We start from the raw sequence: 20,604 nt of genomic DNA, 5'->3' as shown, positions 1-20,604 counted from the left end.
TCATGCAAGATTGCCTCGGCTGGCTTAATGTTCCCTGAAGCCACATGGGTGGAAACATTGGACTGCACATTTGTCAATCGCCTTAATTCAATGTATGTGTCCATGGTCAACCTGTACCATTGCTTCTCTTCGCTAGGCTTTGTGTGAACTGCCACGTCTATTTTAGAGATCTGACCCATCAATCTATCTTGAGATGTTGTGGTGATATAAATAATGTTTAACATTTGAACATCTTATTCAAAACTGTTTTTCACATTTTACAACTATTACATACAATGAAACCCAAATGTTTCTTTGTCAGCCAAACTCTGTTCTCCTGTCGCTTACCGAAAATTTATATCCTCTGAGATTCATTAAAGTTAATATTTCAATAATTGAACAACACTCTTAAATGTTGACAGTTCTCTGATGTGTATTAATAGTAACATGGCATGCAGGTTAACAAATAACATGTTATCTTTAAGTATGTTTACTATTTAAAATTATAAAATGATATTCTAAAATATTGTAGATCACATAAATATTACATTCATTAAATGTTACTATGACAAGTACAGAAGTAATTGCTTTATGAATATAACTCAAATTCAAAAGACAAGGAAAGTTGTGTGAAAGTATGCATGGAATGAAGCAATGCAAAATGAGGTGAGTGTCTGAGATATTTATTGTCTCTGGATGAGAACAGCCTCATGTATGTCCAGTTCATACAATGATCAGCTACTGTACCAGTGACTTCAGCTCTCTCATCCAGTCTGAAACAGACAGTGACTTTACACGATGATCAATATATGTGGAAACATCACAAATGCAAATCAAAGCCATATTATAACATTGGTGATGATGAGACACATGATTTCTTATCCAAATGTAAAAATAATGTTCTTGGAGTAGCTGCTGACCTATGTCCAAGAAGACTGCATCAGAACAATACTTTAAGGTTTATGCACCGTTTTATATAACCAATTACAAATTAGATTGACTACAATATTAACATTTTCACTGCAATAAAATAGTGTTCAGTAGCCTATGTATGTGACTTATTTGGGTAACAGAAACACTGGCTACATACAAACTAAAGTTTTTATAAATGACACAGGACAGCTAGCCTATAGCTATATTTATTAGGCGGCAGATATATTTGTTTCAAGCATTGTCATGAATACACTGCAGTAATAGTCACCAGTAGCCTAACTTAGCTAATCATACTGTTCAAACAGCAATTAATGCCCCACAAATGAAATGTATAAAAAGCTAAACATATAAAAAAAATAAGATTAAGAAACTATATATCCCAAGGTTAGCATAGGTTATTCACTTTTTGTTTTTCTGTGTGCCTGCAATCAATCAAGCAAATCAGCTTACAGACGATTTATATTACACAAACTGCATTATTTTGACACTGAAGTGTTTTAAGCACTTCAGTGCTTAATCATTACCTGTTCAAAATAAATCATTAATCCAAGTAGCGATTTGAGAGCGTGCACTGATATTTTCATTTCCGTTTGTTTGCACGTTTTTTCAAGGACACGCCCACAATAAGGGAACTAATGAATATTCATGTAAACTCCACCCACGGGAACAGTTTTTCACAGGAACCGAATATTACACAACACTGGTACGCACCCATACCGCCACTTCCAAATATAGCTCTTGAGCGTACCACCCCCTCTCTGTGCGCCCAGAACGTGCTTTTAGCGTACCAGTACGTTCATTTGGACATCTGTTTTAATAGAGGTTTTAATCCTTTACCTTCACTACTGCTTTTCAGAGCGCCCTTCACAATGCACGCTTCCTAATTCTTCCTAGTTCGGAGTATGGAGCGTAAATCATTAGAACCAGTTTGGGAGTTCGGAGCGGGATCGCGAATCATTTGAGTCAGTTTGGGGATCGCAAATCATTTGAATCAGTTCGGGAGTTCGGAGCTGCTTCGCGGATCATTTGAATTAATTCGAGAGTTCGGAGCGGGTTCGCGAATCATTTGGGTCGGTTTGGGAGTTCGGAGTGGGATTGCGAATCATTTGAGTAAGTTCGGGAGTTCGGAGCGGGTTCGTGAATCATTGAGTCAGTTTGGGGATTGCAAATCATTTGAATCAATTCGGGAGCTCGGAGCGGCTTCGTGGATCATTTGAATCAATTCAAGAGTTCGTATAGGGTTCGCGAATCATTTGAATCAGTTCGGGAGTTCGTAGCGGGTTTGCGAATCATTTGAGTCAGTTCGGGAGTTCAAAGCGGGTTCGCGAATCATTTGAGTCAGTTCGGGAGTTCAAAGCGGGTTCGCGAATCATTTGAGTCAGTTTGGGGATCGCGAATCATTTGAATCAGTTCGGGAGTTCGTAGCGGGTTTGCGAATCATTTGAGTCAGTTCGGGAGTTCAAAGCGGGTTCGCGAATCATTTGAGTCAGTTTGGGGATCGCGAATCATTTGAATCAGTTTGGGAGTTCGTAGCGGGTTCGCGAATCATTTGAGTCAGTTCGGGAGTTCAAAGCGGATTCGCGAATCATTTGAGTCAGTTTGGGGAACGCGAATCATTTGAATCAGTTCGTGAGTTCGTAGCGGGTTCGCGAATCATTTGAGTCAGTTTGGAAGTTTGAATGCAGTAATGCAGTAGCTCTTTCTAAGGGTATTTTTTCAAAATCCTTTTGCACATTTTATATATGTTCAGTAGTTCTTTCAAATCCACAAACTAATAAAGCATTTATTATCAAGGTTGCCTGTTGACTGCTGTATATAAAAGCCCTTCAATATAGTTGTTGTTACCTCAGGGGATGAGGGGAATCTAAATCAAAATTTCCCAGATGCTGGGGTACAAAGAAACAACATGGTAGGCAAGTAAATGGTCTCTTAAGTTGAAATATGCCAGCGTGGTGCTTAACCCATCAATCTATCTTAGGATGTTATGGTGATATTGTGACATGAGACAGATGTTGCAACTGCGTGGAAGACGAGGCACCAAGCAATCTACATTATTAACTTACTTGACTGCTCTAATCATACAAAATAGGAAAATCACACATAATTTTGTCACCAAGACTCTTGCAGAAGTCTTCCAATTCTGAGATTTAACTCAAATCACATCAATTTTTCTAGTTTCTTACAAGATGTTCAAAATCATTAGATCTGAAGAACCTGCAATAAAAACATAGTTTCAATATGAAACATTTGTGATCAAAATCCTCCCAAAACAATTATCTGCTATTCAGTTTCATGTTATAGTGCTATTTCATGTTATAGCTATTTCATGTTATATTTCTACAGTAATGTCACGGATAACTAAAAAAAAAAAAAAAAAAATGTTATTTGAAATAAAGTAAATGGTAACTTAAGTGAATAAATAAACCTATTACTTTATAAATATTACACTTATTTTTATTTAGTGCCAATGCAACATTTATTTTCATTTAATTGAACTTTTAAATATGCCTAAAATAACTCAAACTTAAAAATAAAAATGAATAAAATATATTATTTAGACATAATAACTAATAAAAATGCACAACTAAATAACATAACTAAATTAATAATCCTTTAACTATAATTCAAATAATAAAGTATATTTTAAAGAATAATTAAAATATGTAAATAGTATGTAAAGTCGACTTCTCCATGAAAGTCGTGGCCTAGTGTTTAGAGAGTTTGACTGTGTGACTGTGTGTGTTCACTGCCGTGTGTGTGTGTATGTGTGTGTGTGTGTGTGTGTGTGTATGTGCACTTTGGATAGGTTAAATGCAGAGCACGAATTCTGAGTATGGGTCACTTTCGCTTCACTTCACTTAAATAGTATGGAAATAGCACTGCTTCACTGTCTCATTGGTGTCTGTTTTAATTTTTGTAAACGTCTGATGTTTACCTGAAATCATTATGCATTTCTGTATTTAAATAATAATAACATCCTGCACTGTAAAAAATAAACCCGTAAAATAACAGAAAAAATACTGGCAGCTCATTACACACAACATTATCCATTAATTTTATGGACATTTCGGTTTACTCTAAAACAATGCAATGAAGTGTAAGATTCAAAATCCTGATAAAACACTTGTAAAAATTAAATACAGGAAAATTCCTGTGTGGTTCAGACAAGGACATCTTGGATACTAAAAAGATAATAAAATCTCTGAACAATAATAGTATTTTCTGGGATAAAACACCAATTAGACCAAATGAACACTGTGTTCTGTCTAAATCCATTTTTTCCAGTGCTGGTGTACAAAGAAACATCCTGCTAGGCAAGCGAATGAGCCTTGTAATAAGTTGTGTGGCGAAAAACCCATCACACGAAATACGCCCGCGTGGTGCTTAAGATGCCCTGCACGTTTTTTATTTCCCTCAAATGTGATTTCAAATGTTTAAAATGTCAAGAGGAAGAGGAATAGAAAACACACTTACGGACGGCTTCTCGGCCACACGCCGCCCTCCAAATCACGCTCGCAACCCTGATATCATCAGCGAACAGGGCAGATTATTAAAATGCAGTGATACCTAATACATTTATTCAACCTGTCAGTCAATAATACAAGAGGGGCTTTTTGCTAAGCAGCTGAAAGGGAAGGCGAGGACAGTCGGCACGGGGTTAAAGGAGCTGTAGTTGTGTAGGGGATTAGAGCAGGTGGATGCAGGGACTGCTGCTTTTATTCTGCAGCCAAGCAGCGTGAAAATTGAGTCGGAGGGACGCCGCGGGAGTCACATTCAGAGGAGAATTCACAGCCATTTGCTTCCCCACATTACCTTCCCTTATTTCATCTTCGATGTGCGGAGGGCTGCAATGGCGCTGATGAGTTTGGGCCCCGGACCCCGGACCCCAGACCCCGCACCCTGCCAGTGAGCCAAAGCTCAAACCTCTCTGCTGTTGTCAAGTTCAGGTTTTCAGCACAAAGGCAGGTTAACCTATGTTATATTCTCTCTGATGTGGACGCGTAGATTCCTTAACTTTTCACCGAGATGGACCTGTATTATAGATCAAATGGGCTATTCGGTTAAAGTTGATAGAGATGCTGACAATGCAAAGCCCTTCTAGTGGAATAGCATTTACTTTTCATCCACAGGACTGTGCTTAAATGCTTCACTTTAGTTTCACAGACAAATCTAAATTGTGCCTGCGTCAGGGTTGTGCAAAATTCAGGTTCTCGATGTGGAATCTGAATCGGTCACATCCCACAGGAAGTTAAACTGGAATGACACGAAGAGGAATTTGCTGGACTGAGGTTGAGGTTAAACACGAGTGATGCAATCAGGGAAATTTAAAAGTGACTTCTGCTCACCAAGGCTGCATTTATTTGATTAAAATACAGGAAAGAGATAAATATTGTGAAATATTATTACAATTTAAAATTAAAATTTTCAATTTGAATATATTTTAAAATGTAATTTATTCCTGTGATGCGCAGCTGAATTTTTAGCATCATTACTCCAGTCTTCAGTGTCACATGATCGTTCAGAAATCATGCTAATATGCTGATTTGCTGCTCAATAAACTTTTCAGATTATTATAACTGTTGAAAAAAGATGTGCCGCAGGCCATCCAAAATGCAGATCTGTTTGTTTCTTCATCAGAAGAAATTTGGAGAAATCAACACTTGCTCACGAATGGATCCTCTGCAGTGAATGGGTGCCGTCAGAATGAGTCTAAACAGCTGAGAAAACCATCACAATAATCCACAAGTAAACCGCACAACTCCAGTCCATTAGTTGATGTCTTGTGATGCCAAAACTTGCATGTTTGTAAGAAACAAATCAAGGGGTCGTCAACCCCATCATCAAGGGGTTTCAACTTTATTGTTTTAAAGTATTGCATACCAGTCCATAATCCATAATTATGCTACTACTAGTGAAAAAGTACATCCCCTGGTGTCCTCTTACATCAAAAATCCACCCACGTATATTGGTTTAGGTCTAATTTTCCTTTTAAATTATGTTTGGTCTTTGCATATTTCTCTCCTGATTCAGACAGCTTGACTTTTTTATGTGATGCTTAATTTTTCCAAATCTGTTCTGATGAAGAAACAAATGCATCTACATCTTGATTGGCCAGAGGATGGGTACAATTTCAGATTTTATTTTTATTTTTGGGTGAACTATTCCTTTAATTATTTAAATATTAAGCTGAGGTCAGAATTGAGAGAAGTCAAGATATCTGACAGGAGACCATTATTTTTCATTCTAATGATTTTAATGTTAGATTATGCTTTATTATCTGATCATGTTCAAAACAAAACCTCATGGCATCGTGCTTCTGATGCATTAAAGAAACTAACACCAAGTCACCAAGGTCTATTGTTGTGGTTATGTCACACGTGTAAAATCAGTAAAATCACGTGTTGTCAAAAGCGAGCGCATGACAGCGTTCTTATAAACAGGAAGTGCAGATCTCTGCAAAGTTCCTTCCTCTTTTTCGACAGAGTCAGTGGCGAAGCTCTGCTCGCTGCAGTTTGTTTCAGATTATAGCTGCTTGAAGAGGAAGAAATTCGTCTTACTCTGCTCAACATCTTTCCTGTGTCAGGCCGCTTTCGTCTAAATGGCTTTTGCCTCAGTATAATGTCAAAGTAAAGCCCATTTATTGGTGCACATCTCCACTTTGTCACTATGAGGGAGAATAGGTCGCCTCTGCATTGATCTTCCCTCCGGTGGCTTGATAAAGCTGGATTGCTTTACGGTGCTAACGTGCAGATGTTTGCCCTCGGCCCCGAGTGTCTGCTTTACATCACAGCATCTGTTCGGGCTTCTGCGTTAAAGAAACACATTGAACTTTTACAAGCCAATCATCTTCCGTCAGCATCACAGTCGCTTCAGACCCGGTAGAATTGATTCCGTTCAAATGCAATCATCAAGTTTCCAGCGGTGGAGTAAACAACAAATATTTAACAAAGGAGCTTGTTTTCTGTGATCTCATTTTGAAAGGGAGAAAAAAAGAAGAGGAAAAAAAAACAATCAAAAACTGACTTTTCTGTCAGTTTTGAGGATTGTATACAAAAATCTTTGATATGCATATTTAACATTTACAGTTTTTCTCTTATGAAAAAAAAGTATTATGCACTACATATTTTTATATAATTAAACGCTCTTTTGATTCATTTCAAATTTGCAAATCATGTTCATGGCTTTGATGTAACTGAGGCCAATGCAATCGTTTAGTAGTCACCCAAAACTTGCATCATTTCTGTGAAACACAAAAGGGGATTTGCAGCGTTGCTATGTCTATTAAAAATAGATGGTGACCACAGCTGAAAAAGCCTTAAGAAGAAATAATAAACAACACCCTAAAAGCAGTCCATACGCTATGCACACACGTGCAAATATATATAAACTTCAGAAACTTAAAATACAGTGCATGACCCAAATGGTTTTGCACTCTCCCTATATATATTAATTTATTTATTCTGCTTTATATATATTTATATGTATACACACACACACGTGTATATATATATATATATATATATATATATATATATATATATATATATATATGTGTGTGTGTGTGTGTGTGTGTGTGTGCGCGTGTGTGTGTGTGTGTGTGGGTGTGTGTACATATAAATATATATAAAACAGAATAAATATATACTGTATATAGCATCTGCGGCTACTCTCTTTAATTTTGTTTTGTGGCTTCATCTGACTTTGAGGTGTCTCTTTGGGTTCTGGAAAACACAAAAATAAGAAAACAGAAAAACAGAAATGTTATTATTATTATTATTATTATTATTATTATTATTATTATTATTATTATTCAAAGCCACCTTTTTAAGTTTCAATTACTTTTTTCTTTATTTGTCTTCTCTAGCACTGTGTACCACCTTGAGTTGGAATCTGTTGATAAGCAGGCTTATATGTGAAAAGCATGTTGATATTAACTGAAAAATAAGATATGCGTCTTCTGAAAGTTTTGATTTGAAATGATGTCAGATGAAATGAAAATGAAAGGGAAATGACATCGCAAACAAAAGCTTCTTCTTGGAATTGATGAGCTCAGTGTTTGACTGCTGTTGCTGTTTACTGAGTGTGTGCCAATCAGCTTTATCAATTCTAAGAACTCGGCACATGCATTTTAAATAACATTTTTAAATTAGACATAAATTAGTTTCTTTTCATCATCTAGGACATCTTATTCAACACTGAACCCTTTTATAGGACTCATAAATCTCCATTCATTCTTTGATTGGACTCTAATCAGAGCTGAAGTGAATATTTGTGCCTCTGAATGCAGCTCGACTATCATCCACCAATTTTCTTTCTCTTCAGTGATGAAGATCTTTGTCAGATTGTCAGGTTGTTTTTGCAGACTGACTTTTCATGGCGTTTCTCAAATACACTATAATTTCTCACATTTCCACACCCAACTTGAGTGAATTTTTGGACTTGTGTTTCCATGGAATCGGCCTCCATGCTGGAATCGTGGAGCAGTTTCCATGACAATCCACCACCTGTTGTTCCGTTCATTTCACACGTCTGCCATGAGATGATTGACACTTGGGAATAATAAATTAAAACGGTTCATTTTTTATTAAGAGGCATCAAATCTACAGTGTCTCATTTTCACATCTATGTGTTAAAGGTTACAAACAGATTTTGCCTCCTTTCATGTAGTTAAAATAATGTAGTGCTTATTTTAGTCCCAAGAATGATGAATATATTTCAAAAATGGCCTCGGTGATTGCTGTCAGAAGGACTCGAGTGAAATGTTGGTCCTTCTCAGTCTCATTGATGAGAGGAAAGTCCTAAAAAGCGTTTTTAAACAATGCAAGTTCGGCAAGTTTGATAATTTCCTTTCTAGAATTGAAACGGATTTCTTAAGAATAATAATTCGTGGAGAAAAAAACGAACTTCCTGTATGTTGTCAGCTGTTTTGAGGTTGTGACCTTTTAACTTACTCTCATACTGTAAATACTGAAATAATCTTGTCATGCAGTGACATGTGGGGAGGACATGCAGATGTTTAATTGCAACGCAGTGCCATTGTGTGCAGTTGCATTCGGCCCCATTGCATTCTGGTAGCAATTACAGAGGGTTTGTATGTACAGTATGTACATTATGAATTGATTCAAGTACAGATCCCAGAGGAATGCCGAAGTTTCTAAGGCTGTTTATGAGGATCACGATCTCGGGGTCCTTGTTTCTCACGCTACACAAACACACACACAAGATTCACATTTTTCAGAATTTTACTGTATTTTTAATCAAATAAATGCATCACTGGTGCGCATAAAAAACTTCTGAATTATGTTTTTTTTTTATTTGCAATTCATGTTGCATCAGGCTTGATGTGAACAGGCCCTCGTGTCACTTCTTATGAAAGCTTGAGATTTAAATGAAATTCAGAAAACTGCATCACGAGCATCTCATCGCTCTATCAATAACTACATACTATTTATGATTTCTTTTCCGAGTTTCACTGACTAATGCCCACACAAACCGCCGTCCATTTGCTGCTTAAATAATAAAGGAGTAACGACAGCATCATCTAACACAGCGGCATGGAACAGCAGTGTGAAATCATGAATTAACAGCCCGGCGGCTCCTATATCATGTCAAAAAAAGAGCCACAATCAGAGTACATCAAATTGATTTCTTCACTTGTGCCGTGATGACTGTTGCACGGGTTGAATAGCACTTGATTGTTAGATTGAGTGTGACTGCTGCACTGGGCCCATAAAGCTTTCTGACAATGGCAACGGAGTAATATTCTTAGCTTTTCCAGACGCTCATCAATGGATACAGAAATAACGCTGATGAACGAGCCTCCTCTTTTTAACAGAGCTTGTTTCCCAAGAGCTGTCACTTAGCAACAGGACCGTCAGTGGACTCCTGGGCATCTGAGATGTCCTGTCAAGCAAATGACTGAATTCCACTAAAAGGCTATTAATAAAACCTTTTTACCTGGAAAACAAATCACCTTTAATGCATCCCATCAGACATAGACTGTAGCGTCTGATTAGCGTCTGGAAAACTCAGTCGCCAGAAAATTGCACTCCTCTATGGCTTAAAGCAATGGCTCATTTGAAAATAAGCCCCATCTATCATTTGTTCTATCTCTCTATCTCTCTATCTCTCTATCTCTCTTTATCTCAATCTATCTATCTGTCTGTCTGTCTGTCTGTCTGTCTGTCCGTCCGTCCATCCGTCTGTCTGTCTGTCCATCTCTCCATCTCTCCATCTCTCCATCTCTCCATCTATCTATCTATCTATCTATCTATCTATCTATCTATCTATCTATCTATCTGTCTGTCTGTCTGTCTGTCTGTCTGTCTCTCCATCTCTCCATCTATCCATCTATCCATCTATCTATCTATCTATCTATCTATCTATCTATCTATCTATCTATCTATCGTTCTATCTATCGTTCTATCTATCGTTCTATCCATCTATCTTTCTGTCCATCTATCTGTCCATCCATGTATCTATCTGTCTGTCTGTGTGTCCGTCTGTCTGTCCATCTATCTATCTATCTATCTATCTATCTATCTATCTATCTATCTATCTATCTATCTATCTATCTATCTATCTGTCTATCATCTATCTATCATCGTTTATTTGTTCTAACATTGCATGTTTAGGTAAAAATTTGTCATTTAAATTTCATTTTCTTAAATTCTTATATTTTTATTCATTTTAATTCTACTTATTTTCAAATTACAACTTCTAACTGCCCAGCTTTAACATTTTAGCCCAATTTCAAATTCAAATCACACTTCTTCATGTTGTTCGCTATACCTCAGTTCAAATTCAGGAATAGAATTGGATTTTTAAATGCACTCAGTTCAACTCTGAATGCTGCAGAATCTTTTCTACTGAAGGAAGTTGGTTTGGAATGGCATGAGGGTGAGTAAACGATGACAGCGCTCTGATTCAATGCTGAACTATGCCTCTACCTTTGTTTCATTTTTAGTGCTGCACATGAAATCAAAGGATTTTTAACTTGCAATATTCCATGACTAACCACTTGATGTATTTCTTTTGTCTTTGTGCAGTGGTTCCACATCACAGGGATTCAGTTTTAATGTCCAATAACAGATATACGAATCTGTAATCGTTTACTGCAACTTTTACAGCCAATAAATTGATTTGCATCCAGGTTATATTTGAGTGTCAGTGTGTCAAGTGCAGGGTAATAAACTGGTAAACACACTCTGTGGCATACTGTATGTCTCCAGCTCAAATGACAAAATATGTCTCTCCATCTATTGATCTGACTAGGAGGGAATAGCTAGTTGTTCCCACTAGAGATGCTGTAGTGTTTATAAAGATGTGGATGTGGTTAAACAAGTCATTAACACTCAATCTGGCCTTAGAAGAATGATTCTGTCTCTAGGGAGCTGTAGCTGCCACCTCTTGTTTGTGTCTTAGTACTTTAGAACTAACAGTCTCTAGAAGATTAGTCTAAGAGCTAGAAAAGAGCATCCAGGTGCATGTTCCCTGGCCGTCATTGTGACCTGAGACGAAACGCTTCTAATGTTAACTAGAACTTAAACCATTAATAATCATTGTTAGTAACTGAAATAAAATATAAAAATAAAAGCTACATATTAACAAATCTATTAAACAATGTTATTGTTAACCAGAACAAAAAATAAAAATAAATAAGTAGGCTAACTAAAATGAAGCTGAAATAAAATAAAATATAAATATTAGATGAAAATCTTTAAAAACCTACAAAACATTATATTTGTAAATACATTTAATATATATATATATATATAAAAAATATTTACAGTTATTAAAAGTGGAAATATGTCATCACAGTCTGCGAAAAAGTACCTTATAAAAATTTTACATAATTGAAATGAAACTCAAAACATAAACATTAGATTAAAACCTAGAAATGGTACATTGCAACTAAGTGAAAAAATAAGTTGTAGTAGTAAAATTGAAATAGTTGTCATATTTCTGCATTTGCCTATTCATGTCTGGAGAAAACTATCTGTCAGCATTCCCATTGGCGCATGCAGACCTGGTAGTCAGCCATCTTTCATGCTCTGAAAACTGCAGGATGTTTTACAGAATGTGACCATGGACAACAAAATTAATCATCATAATAATAAACTTTCCATTGATGTATGGTTTGTTAGGACAGGACAATATTTGGCTGAGCTACAACTATTAAAAAAATAATAATAAAATTTCTATGTTCTTTTACAAGTTCTTTGCAATGAAAATTACTTTTTATAAGTTTTTATATATTTACGGTAGGACATTTACACAATATATTCATGGAACATGATCTTTAATATCCTAATGATTTTTGGCATAAAATAAAAATCAATAATTTTGACCCATAGAGTGTATTGTTCACTATTGATACAAATATATTTAAATTTTTCTACTTCTAAATTTCATATTTAATTAAATGTGTTGCATGATGTTTTCTTGCAATTTACTGCAATTTATAAATGAAAGCTGTTTCAAAGTAAACCCTCCACCTGATTTTTTTATTTTTTTATTCATTTATTTATTTTATGTGCATGCAAACATGTTGCACTGCATCTATTTGGAAGAGAGTGGTGCAACAGCAATTGCACATCACAAAAATGTTTAAAAACCGTTGAGGGAAAGAAGCCAGTCAATGGAGAGGTAGTAGATATGAGAGGAGTGATGCGGAGGCCATGATGGGAGAGGCAGAATGAGGGGAGGAGAGAGATTTGAGAACCGCTCCACAGCCACAGCTTGATTCTCTCACAAAGGGTCATTAGTGAAGTAATTAACGCGTGCCGCTGTGCCCTGGGGCTCGTGCGCCGACTGTGAGCAATGACTACTAATGACATAAAGCAGTCTTCCACGGATCCTAGCCCGAAGAAACACTTCCACTCACGACACTGCAAATAATCCTCTTTCATTAGGCACACAGACAACATATTTCACTGACGCCCCAGCTCATAAAAATAAAGGTTCTTTATCGGCATCAACGGTTCCATGAAGAACCTTTAACATCCAAAAAAGGTTCTTTACAGTGGAAAATAGTGTTGTAGGTACTTCGGTAGCAATTCGATATTTACATTTTAAAAACATAATGATACAGAGTACTGTGGTGATTTGGTTCCCACTGATAGATGTCTGCTTTCAAATGTTCCAGTGTATTTATGTGCGGGCACTCTGTGAGAAACGTCAAAGGTTTCTATTTACAACATGTTTTTGCAGCGTTGAGCACTGTAGCCAATCACAGACGTGTTTGTTGAGCGCGTGAACTCGGTGGCCAATCAGAGGCTTCTAAATCAGATACAAGATCAATACACGCTCATCGTCTAAACACGATGTAAAGAAGAGATTTATTATGCAATACTGAGATTTTTTTAATTATTATTATTATAACGATAGTTTTCACTCAGTCATCTTGCACTGCGGGTGAACCGATCTTTGGTTATAAATATAATCAATGAAGCTATTGATTAATTTCTAAAGGAGTGCTATCTGTTCAGATTCTTTACCCAATCATAATTTAAATAAAAGTTTGATATTTTACACTGCAAAGTTTCAGATTGACAACCGTATTAACATGCAGGATTTAAAATGAAATTACAATGATTGACATGGTGATAACTACAACAATGACTTAAAAAAAATTATGTCAAAATAAATCTGTACCTATAATGTGCTCATGACTAACTTTAAAATATATAGTTTTAATGCAATGTTTACATAATTGAATATTTGATGGCAACATTTAACAATATTGAATGATAGGTATGACTTTTAATAAAAATAGTCACAGTTAAGTTTTTTTGTAGTTAAATAGTTGAAAAACAATAATATAAATTACATTTAAATGATAAAAATTAAAATTAAATAAAAATGATTAAACTTTTATATTAAAATAAAATGTTACCAAAATTGTTAACCATGAAATTTTACTGGTATTGGTACTATGAGCTTCGAGTAAAGAAAAAGGTTCTTTAGATTAGAATAATTTTCTTTCTTTTCTTAAGAACTGTTTACTGAAAGGTTCCATGTATGGTTCTTCTGTGGCATCACAGCTTTATTTTTAACACTGCATGTGGTGTTGATCATTGCAAGTGCCTCAGATCTAGTGCAAAACTTTCCAGATGAGTTATTAACACGCTCCAGCACATGCATGTTGTTAATAGTCATGAGATAAAATGGTGCGGAACTGTAAGACATAAGCAGTTCCTTCCCACAGATCTTTTATTCTAACCCTCTCTCAAAGTTCATGCAAATCGGATTGAACTCTGTTCCCCAGCGGCAGAACACCACATTCTCTCCATATCTCTGGGTTAATTCATTTCATCCTCGTTTCTTTTTAAATGCACTGGCTTGTGAATGATCTGTAACGTCAGTGCCGGGTTAAAGGGCACAGGGACTCGATCACTTCACAGAACCGAGCATCGGTGAGTGGAAAGACATGGCTGTCTGACGCAATCTTTTTTAAATACTGCTCCTAAAGTATGTGTTCTTGAGTGATCATTTACTCTCGGATGGGTCACATATTAGAGTTAATGTAAAAATAATTACATTTCTTATTAATAATCTCTGCGGCATTGGCCACAGTCTGCTGCTGTAATTGAGTTTTTGTGTCTAATGTCTTTGGGCAAGGGTTACCATTATTACTCTTACCATTATTAATCACAGGAAATAAACTTTTACCAAGGCATATGACTTCAGATGCGAGTTTGGCAGGCAAAATAATATTATTAAACCTTTAAATGTCACATTTTCACCTCTACGCTTTGTTATTTGCAAATAATTGAAATAATAATTCTTCCAGCTAAAAATGTCTTGACATTAATGAATATTACCTAAAGCTAAGACAGAAATGCGCACTAAGCAGACAGCTTTATTGCTCAGCTGTGAGAAATAATGCAGTCCTCAGATGTTTTAGTATAAAATATGTTTAAATCAGAGATGCACAGACGTTTTAAGACAGAGTGCCAAAAATGTACCTTGTTTGAGGGGCGTAGGGCAAAATTAATGTTTATTATATCCATATAATACAACATTATATGATATATATGACATTTATAATAAATTAAATGTTCTGTCATTTTCAAAATCTTTTTAAATCAAATTCATGAATAATTTTTGTAACATTTAAATGTAAAAATAAAACAATAAAATAACATTACAATGTTATACAAATAACAATGTTGCATTATACCCAACTATAATATATTAAAATGCATTAAATAAAAAAGGTTAAAAAAATTATAATTTAAATACTTACACTTACTTCTTTTCACATTTAATGCAATAAATAAATGACTAAATAAAAAAAAATGCTTTTTTCTTTTTTTTTTTTTTACAAATAATTGCAGCTAAATATATAAGCTGCAATGGCACATTCTTGTGACATGGCATATATTTAGCACACAGACCCTGGTTTGGGCATCTCTGACATAAATATATGTTTCACATTTTTGATTGCAAAATCTTTATTTAAAAAAACACAGTATGTGAGGTTACTGGGGTCTTTTTCTCCAGAAAATGAAATCTGAAAGGCTTGTGCATTTGCTCTCCATTTGTTCTCATTACTGTCTGGGAGAAAGAGTTGAGATATTATAGAGCGCTCCTTAGTGATTTGTCTTTCCTATGGGATGAGCTATCTCATATGTTATCAAAGGCTGATCTGCTCCGGTTCACGGGTCTGATAAAGGCTTTTCTATATTGGCTGCCACAGACTTGGGTGTTTTGGGAGTTCTTATGGTGATTAAGGCCAACTTAAGCAACATCCTAATATGTGTTCTCCCAGTGGCATGTGCTAAAATATCTTGCTTATTTTTGTCTACAAGACACAGAAAGTAAAGCACATACCGGAGAGAGCTCATAGCATCGACTGTGAGAGGGCAAACCCAGCATGCATCTGCCTCTGGGGAGAATCTCTGTTTACACACACAAAGCAAAAAATCAAATCAAACATACCAGGATTAATTATACTTAAACAGATCCAACCGTGCACATACGGCTTAGAGGGCTTTTGTATCTGTGGACTATTTTCTCATCATTCGTTTTATCTCACGGCTTGTGGAGAATATGATTGAGCAATCCAGGGATATTTTTAGCTGGCCAATGATTTGCCTCAAGCGCCCTTTGCTTTTTTGTGTGTGTGCTATTTTACAATGGAGCTTTGGAATTACGCCTGAGAAAAGAAGAAAATACATCCAGCCACAATCAGCCCTTTATTTCAGTTCCATCTTATGATTTATCTTCCATTTGTCCTTTTTACCAAAAGCCAAAATGAACACTCGCCAAGCGCAAAACAAAGAGGCTAAACTTGTTTTGAAGCACCATTTGTGAGTAAATACAGCACAATTGGACACAGTGTTTTTGAAGTGTAAGTACAGTATGACTGATTTATATGTATAGTATACCTAAAATGAAGTTACAAATACTAAAATATCTAAAAGTTAATCATGTCTAACTGCTAGCAAAGTGGCATCTTTGATTATGGCTTCTATGATTATAAAAAAAAAATATTTATATATATATATATATATATATATATATATATATATATATATATATATATATATATATATATATATATATATATATATATATATATATATATATATATATATATATATATTATTTATTATGTTTTGATGAATTATATTCCTTATATATTTTTACATTATTTTTAAATTATTTTTTAAAACATTTAAATTATGAAAAATGATCAACAGAGGCTTCTAAGATTATTACTATTTCTTTCTTTTAATGGCAGGTAAATTTCCTCAATTTCCTCCTCTTGGCATTGGAAGATGGTGCCAAAATCAATTTTGGTGCCCTATTTACAGCAAAAAAGAACATAAATATTGCACAGTTCGCAAGAGACCATGATAAATCTGCAAGCGTATCTGGATCTGAAATTCTTATCTGGAAATATGAGGGTTTTATTGTTTGTTTGGTATTCACAGGAAGACATTTTTAGCTGTGTAACACCACAGTACTGCTTTCCAAAACTGCTGTCGAGTCACACACACATCTGTCTTCGTCTCGGAATAAATTTAGAGTTGTTCTAAGATTAAAAAGCAGAAGAAGGGTCTAGAGCTCGACTTCCTGTTGATCTTAAGGTTGAGTTCAGTATTGAAGTCGACCTCTTCCAGCTCACTGCACACATGTGACATACAGTATATGGGAGGCACAGCTGACTGTGCTTATTTTGGAAGAACTCACTCCAGGCAGTTGTTTGGGTTGGTTTATATGACAGTGTTATGGGCACAGAGCCGTCTGTGAGCAGACAGACGAACTCTGATTGTTTCTCTCTCTGGGACGATTCACAAATAGTTGTGCAAAGCCATGTGTCTCATTCACAAACCACCCACAAACCAACTTAACCAGGTCCAGTGTGCACTGCTGATTATTTCAGATGAGTCATTGGCTCTGTTTGAAAACTAACGTACTACTCACTATCTTGAAGTGTATTTTGTAATGTATTTAAACATTAGCAGGCAACATTAAGGTCACTTTATCACAATGCATACTGTACATATTTAATATATAAAAAATGTCTTAAGATTTGGCAGTCTAATCACGTAAGTATTTTTGTTTTTAAAAGTTTTTTTTTTTTTACAAGATTACAAACAATCGGGATTATAGTTAATGTTTATCTTACAATTAATATCCAAATAAATATTTTTTTTGTACCTTTTGTTTGACTTTTTAAAAAATTAATGAAAATAAATAATTTTGATTTGTTTATATTTTTCATGTTTTAAATATAAAATGACTAACTAAACTCACTTTTTTTGCATCATAAAGCAAATATTTATTGATTTAAGATTGTTTAGATACAGGAATTAAAAACAAGAAGACCAAAATAGTCTGAAAATATACATTTTGAAGTGAAATCATTTGTCACACTTGAATAGGATGTCAAGTCTAACGCCTTGCATTGTGGGATACAGTGTTCTGCTCAGTTGCATACTGCATTTTGCCAAATGTTATATAATCTGGGTATTGCACGCATATATAAATTTCACATACATACTGCAGAAATAATGAGTGTAGTGTGCTAGCATGCCATTTCAGACACAATGTCATTCAAACTTGTAAGTAAGGCCCATTACAGAATTAACATTCTGTTTAAAATGTGCACTATATTGGGTAATAACTAAGTATGCACAACTGCACCCCACACTAACAATGCATGAGCCGATCATTCACGTCTGCATTAGTGTGCATAGAATGCGTTCGTGGTCGATGTCTTCTCATTAACATATTGTGGTCTTGGTTGCGTTGTGAGACAGATCTGCTGTGTTGTCGCACAGCTGGGTGATTCTGACACTTTCTTGCTGTTATGTAGCATGTCTTCTCTCTCTCTCTCTCTCTCTCTCTCTCTCTCTCTCTCTCTCTCTCTCGATTATGCCCAGACAAGACTTTAGATTAAAACGGGGAAGGTGTTCCTCCCACTTCCAAATGTCTGGTCACTCCACAGGTGTATCTCATTACAGCCAGAGCTGGGTGTGACTGGGCTGTCAGAAAGATATCAAAGCTCTTGTGTAAAACACTCTCGTCTCACCACCAGCTAAACAATCAGGTTTAATTGGATTTTTCACCAGGCCCATTAAATCATAGACAAGGTTAGTGAGGCACTGTTGCTAAAGCAACCCTTGAGTCTTTCTGGCTTTCGTCGCAAACAAACTAGCAAATCCTCCTGGAGAACGACTCCAAGCAATGGAAAAACAACAAGCTGTGTTTGACCGTCCATTGGATGTAAGGCTCAAAAGATTGGGTGTTATATTAAAGATTCATAGCTGCAATGATTTGGCTGTTGATTTATATAACGCACATCTTTAGCACATAAGAGCTGTTGATCACGGGGACTCAGGTTCAAATCCAATATGTCCAACTTTCCTGTCTACTGTCCTAAAGATAAAGAATTAACACAAAAACACATAATAAAAATAGAATTAAAAAACAATGTAAATATATTAAAACTAAAATATTTACATTACAAAGAGTATAAATATAATAATTGAACATATATAAAATACAAAAAAAATATGTAATGTTTTTTTAATAATAATAATATTTTTCATATATTCAAATGTTTTATGTTAAAATGTTCATTTTGAAAAGAAAGTTTAAAAAAAAATATATATTTCTTTCCAGGATTCATGAGCTTGAAGACACACATACAGCATACAGAACATATTTACATGTATTTACATATATTTATATTGATATAAGTTATATTATAAATAAATATATTTAATATATAAACATGCATGTGTTTGTATTTATATATACATAATAAATATACTTTTATTTTGGATGCAATAAATCTGTGAATTAAATATTCTTCCTTCCTTTACTTGGTTGTTTGGCTAAAATGGTAAAAACATATATATATATATATATATATATATATATATATATATATATATATATATATATATATATATATATATATATATATATATATATATGTGTGTGTGTGTGTGTGTGTGTGTGTGTGTGTGTGTGTGTGTGTGTGTGTGTGTGTGTGTGTGTGTGTGTGTGTGTGTGTGCTTACCATATTATACAATTTTAAATATGAACAGTCATAAATAAATACATCATACTGTATATGCTGAAAGATATGGAGATATTTGCTAGTGTGCAGACCTGAAGGGAAGTGTGTGTGGTCCAGTGAGTGCTGTTCTCACCCCTCTGTGTCCTCTGGCAGATGGGACGTCCACGCTGTGTCTGTCCTCGGTGAGGGAGCTGCCGTCTCAGCTGCAGGATCTGTACCAGCAGGGCTTCATTCTAGCAGCTGTGCACCCCTTCGTCCACCCGTGTGGCCCCGAGCCCGCCAGCGTCCAGCGCCAGCTCTACCGGGCAGTGCTCATCAAAGTCTCAGACAGGTGGGTCACAACACGCCTAATGGAAACATGACAGCTGCTCTCACATTTATTACAGGGGTAATATCTTCACTTTATGCCTCAAATCCTTTATGATGTTTTTATAGTCTCTATAATGTTCATTTATTGCACCACAAAACATCATAATGTAGTGTTTACGAGCATTTTCCATCCTCCATCTGATCGTTCAGCTGGCTGTGGTGCTACTGTACCTTTAAGACTTAAGATGTGTTGCAGTTGGGTTAGATGTACTGTATGTGGTGCTGCCACAAACTTTATTTGTACTGTAAAATATGTTTATTTAAATGTAGCTAAAATAAATTGATTGCAGCCACTTACCATAAAATTTTCTCCACCCTGCCCTTCACGACCCATTGTCGACCGCCAGATGACAAAATCCGCTCGCTCTGACATCATCCAGCATAAGAATATGTTTAGTCCACATGAAAAGGTAGATGTGTGAATAAGTTATCAGGTTGATGGAATAAAAGCTATTGAGGAAGATTTAATAAACAAATTTGGCCAAATGTACAAGATTAGTGACATCAAAATATGAGTAGCAAATGAACAGCATGAAACTATTGCATATTTGCTTTATTGTTTGAGCTTTATCTGTAAAAAGAAAAACCTGACTTATGACTTCTTGATGTACATACACTACTATATTGTCCAAAAGTTTGTGTGTGTATATATATATATATATATATAAGTAAAAGACAAGATTAAAAAAAATTCAAATAAATGCTGTTTTTTTTATCATCCTTAACTAAAAGTACTTGAAATAAACATTGAATCAAGGCAACATTTCTTATTTTCTTTT

At 35.3% G+C, this 20,604-nt stretch overlaps 1 protein-coding gene across 3 annotated transcripts in view; it reads left to right on the top strand.

The window, feature by feature from the left end:
• The window catches only part of LOC127974776 (raftlin), a 95,240-nt gene that overhangs the window by 15,046 nt on the left and 59,590 nt on the right, over positions 1-20,604 (top strand). For all 3 annotated transcript variants that reach the window (XM_052578280.1, XM_052578281.1, XM_052578279.1), the window contains exon 3: positions 19,610-19,787. In XM_052578280.1, the coding sequence (XP_052434240.1) occupies positions 19,610-19,787 (178 nt within the window). The remainder of the gene's footprint in view (positions 1-19,609; positions 19,788-20,604) is intronic.

The sequence above is a fragment of the Carassius gibelio genome, chromosome B16 (genome assembly GCF_023724105.1).
Source record: "Carassius gibelio isolate Cgi1373 ecotype wild population from Czech Republic chromosome B16, carGib1.2-hapl.c, whole genome shotgun sequence".
Classification (NCBI taxonomy): domain Eukaryota; kingdom Metazoa; phylum Chordata; class Actinopteri; order Cypriniformes; family Cyprinidae; genus Carassius; species Carassius gibelio.
The sequence above is the reverse complement of the archived record's forward strand: the minus strand, read 5'-3'. Positions and strand labels throughout refer to the sequence as shown.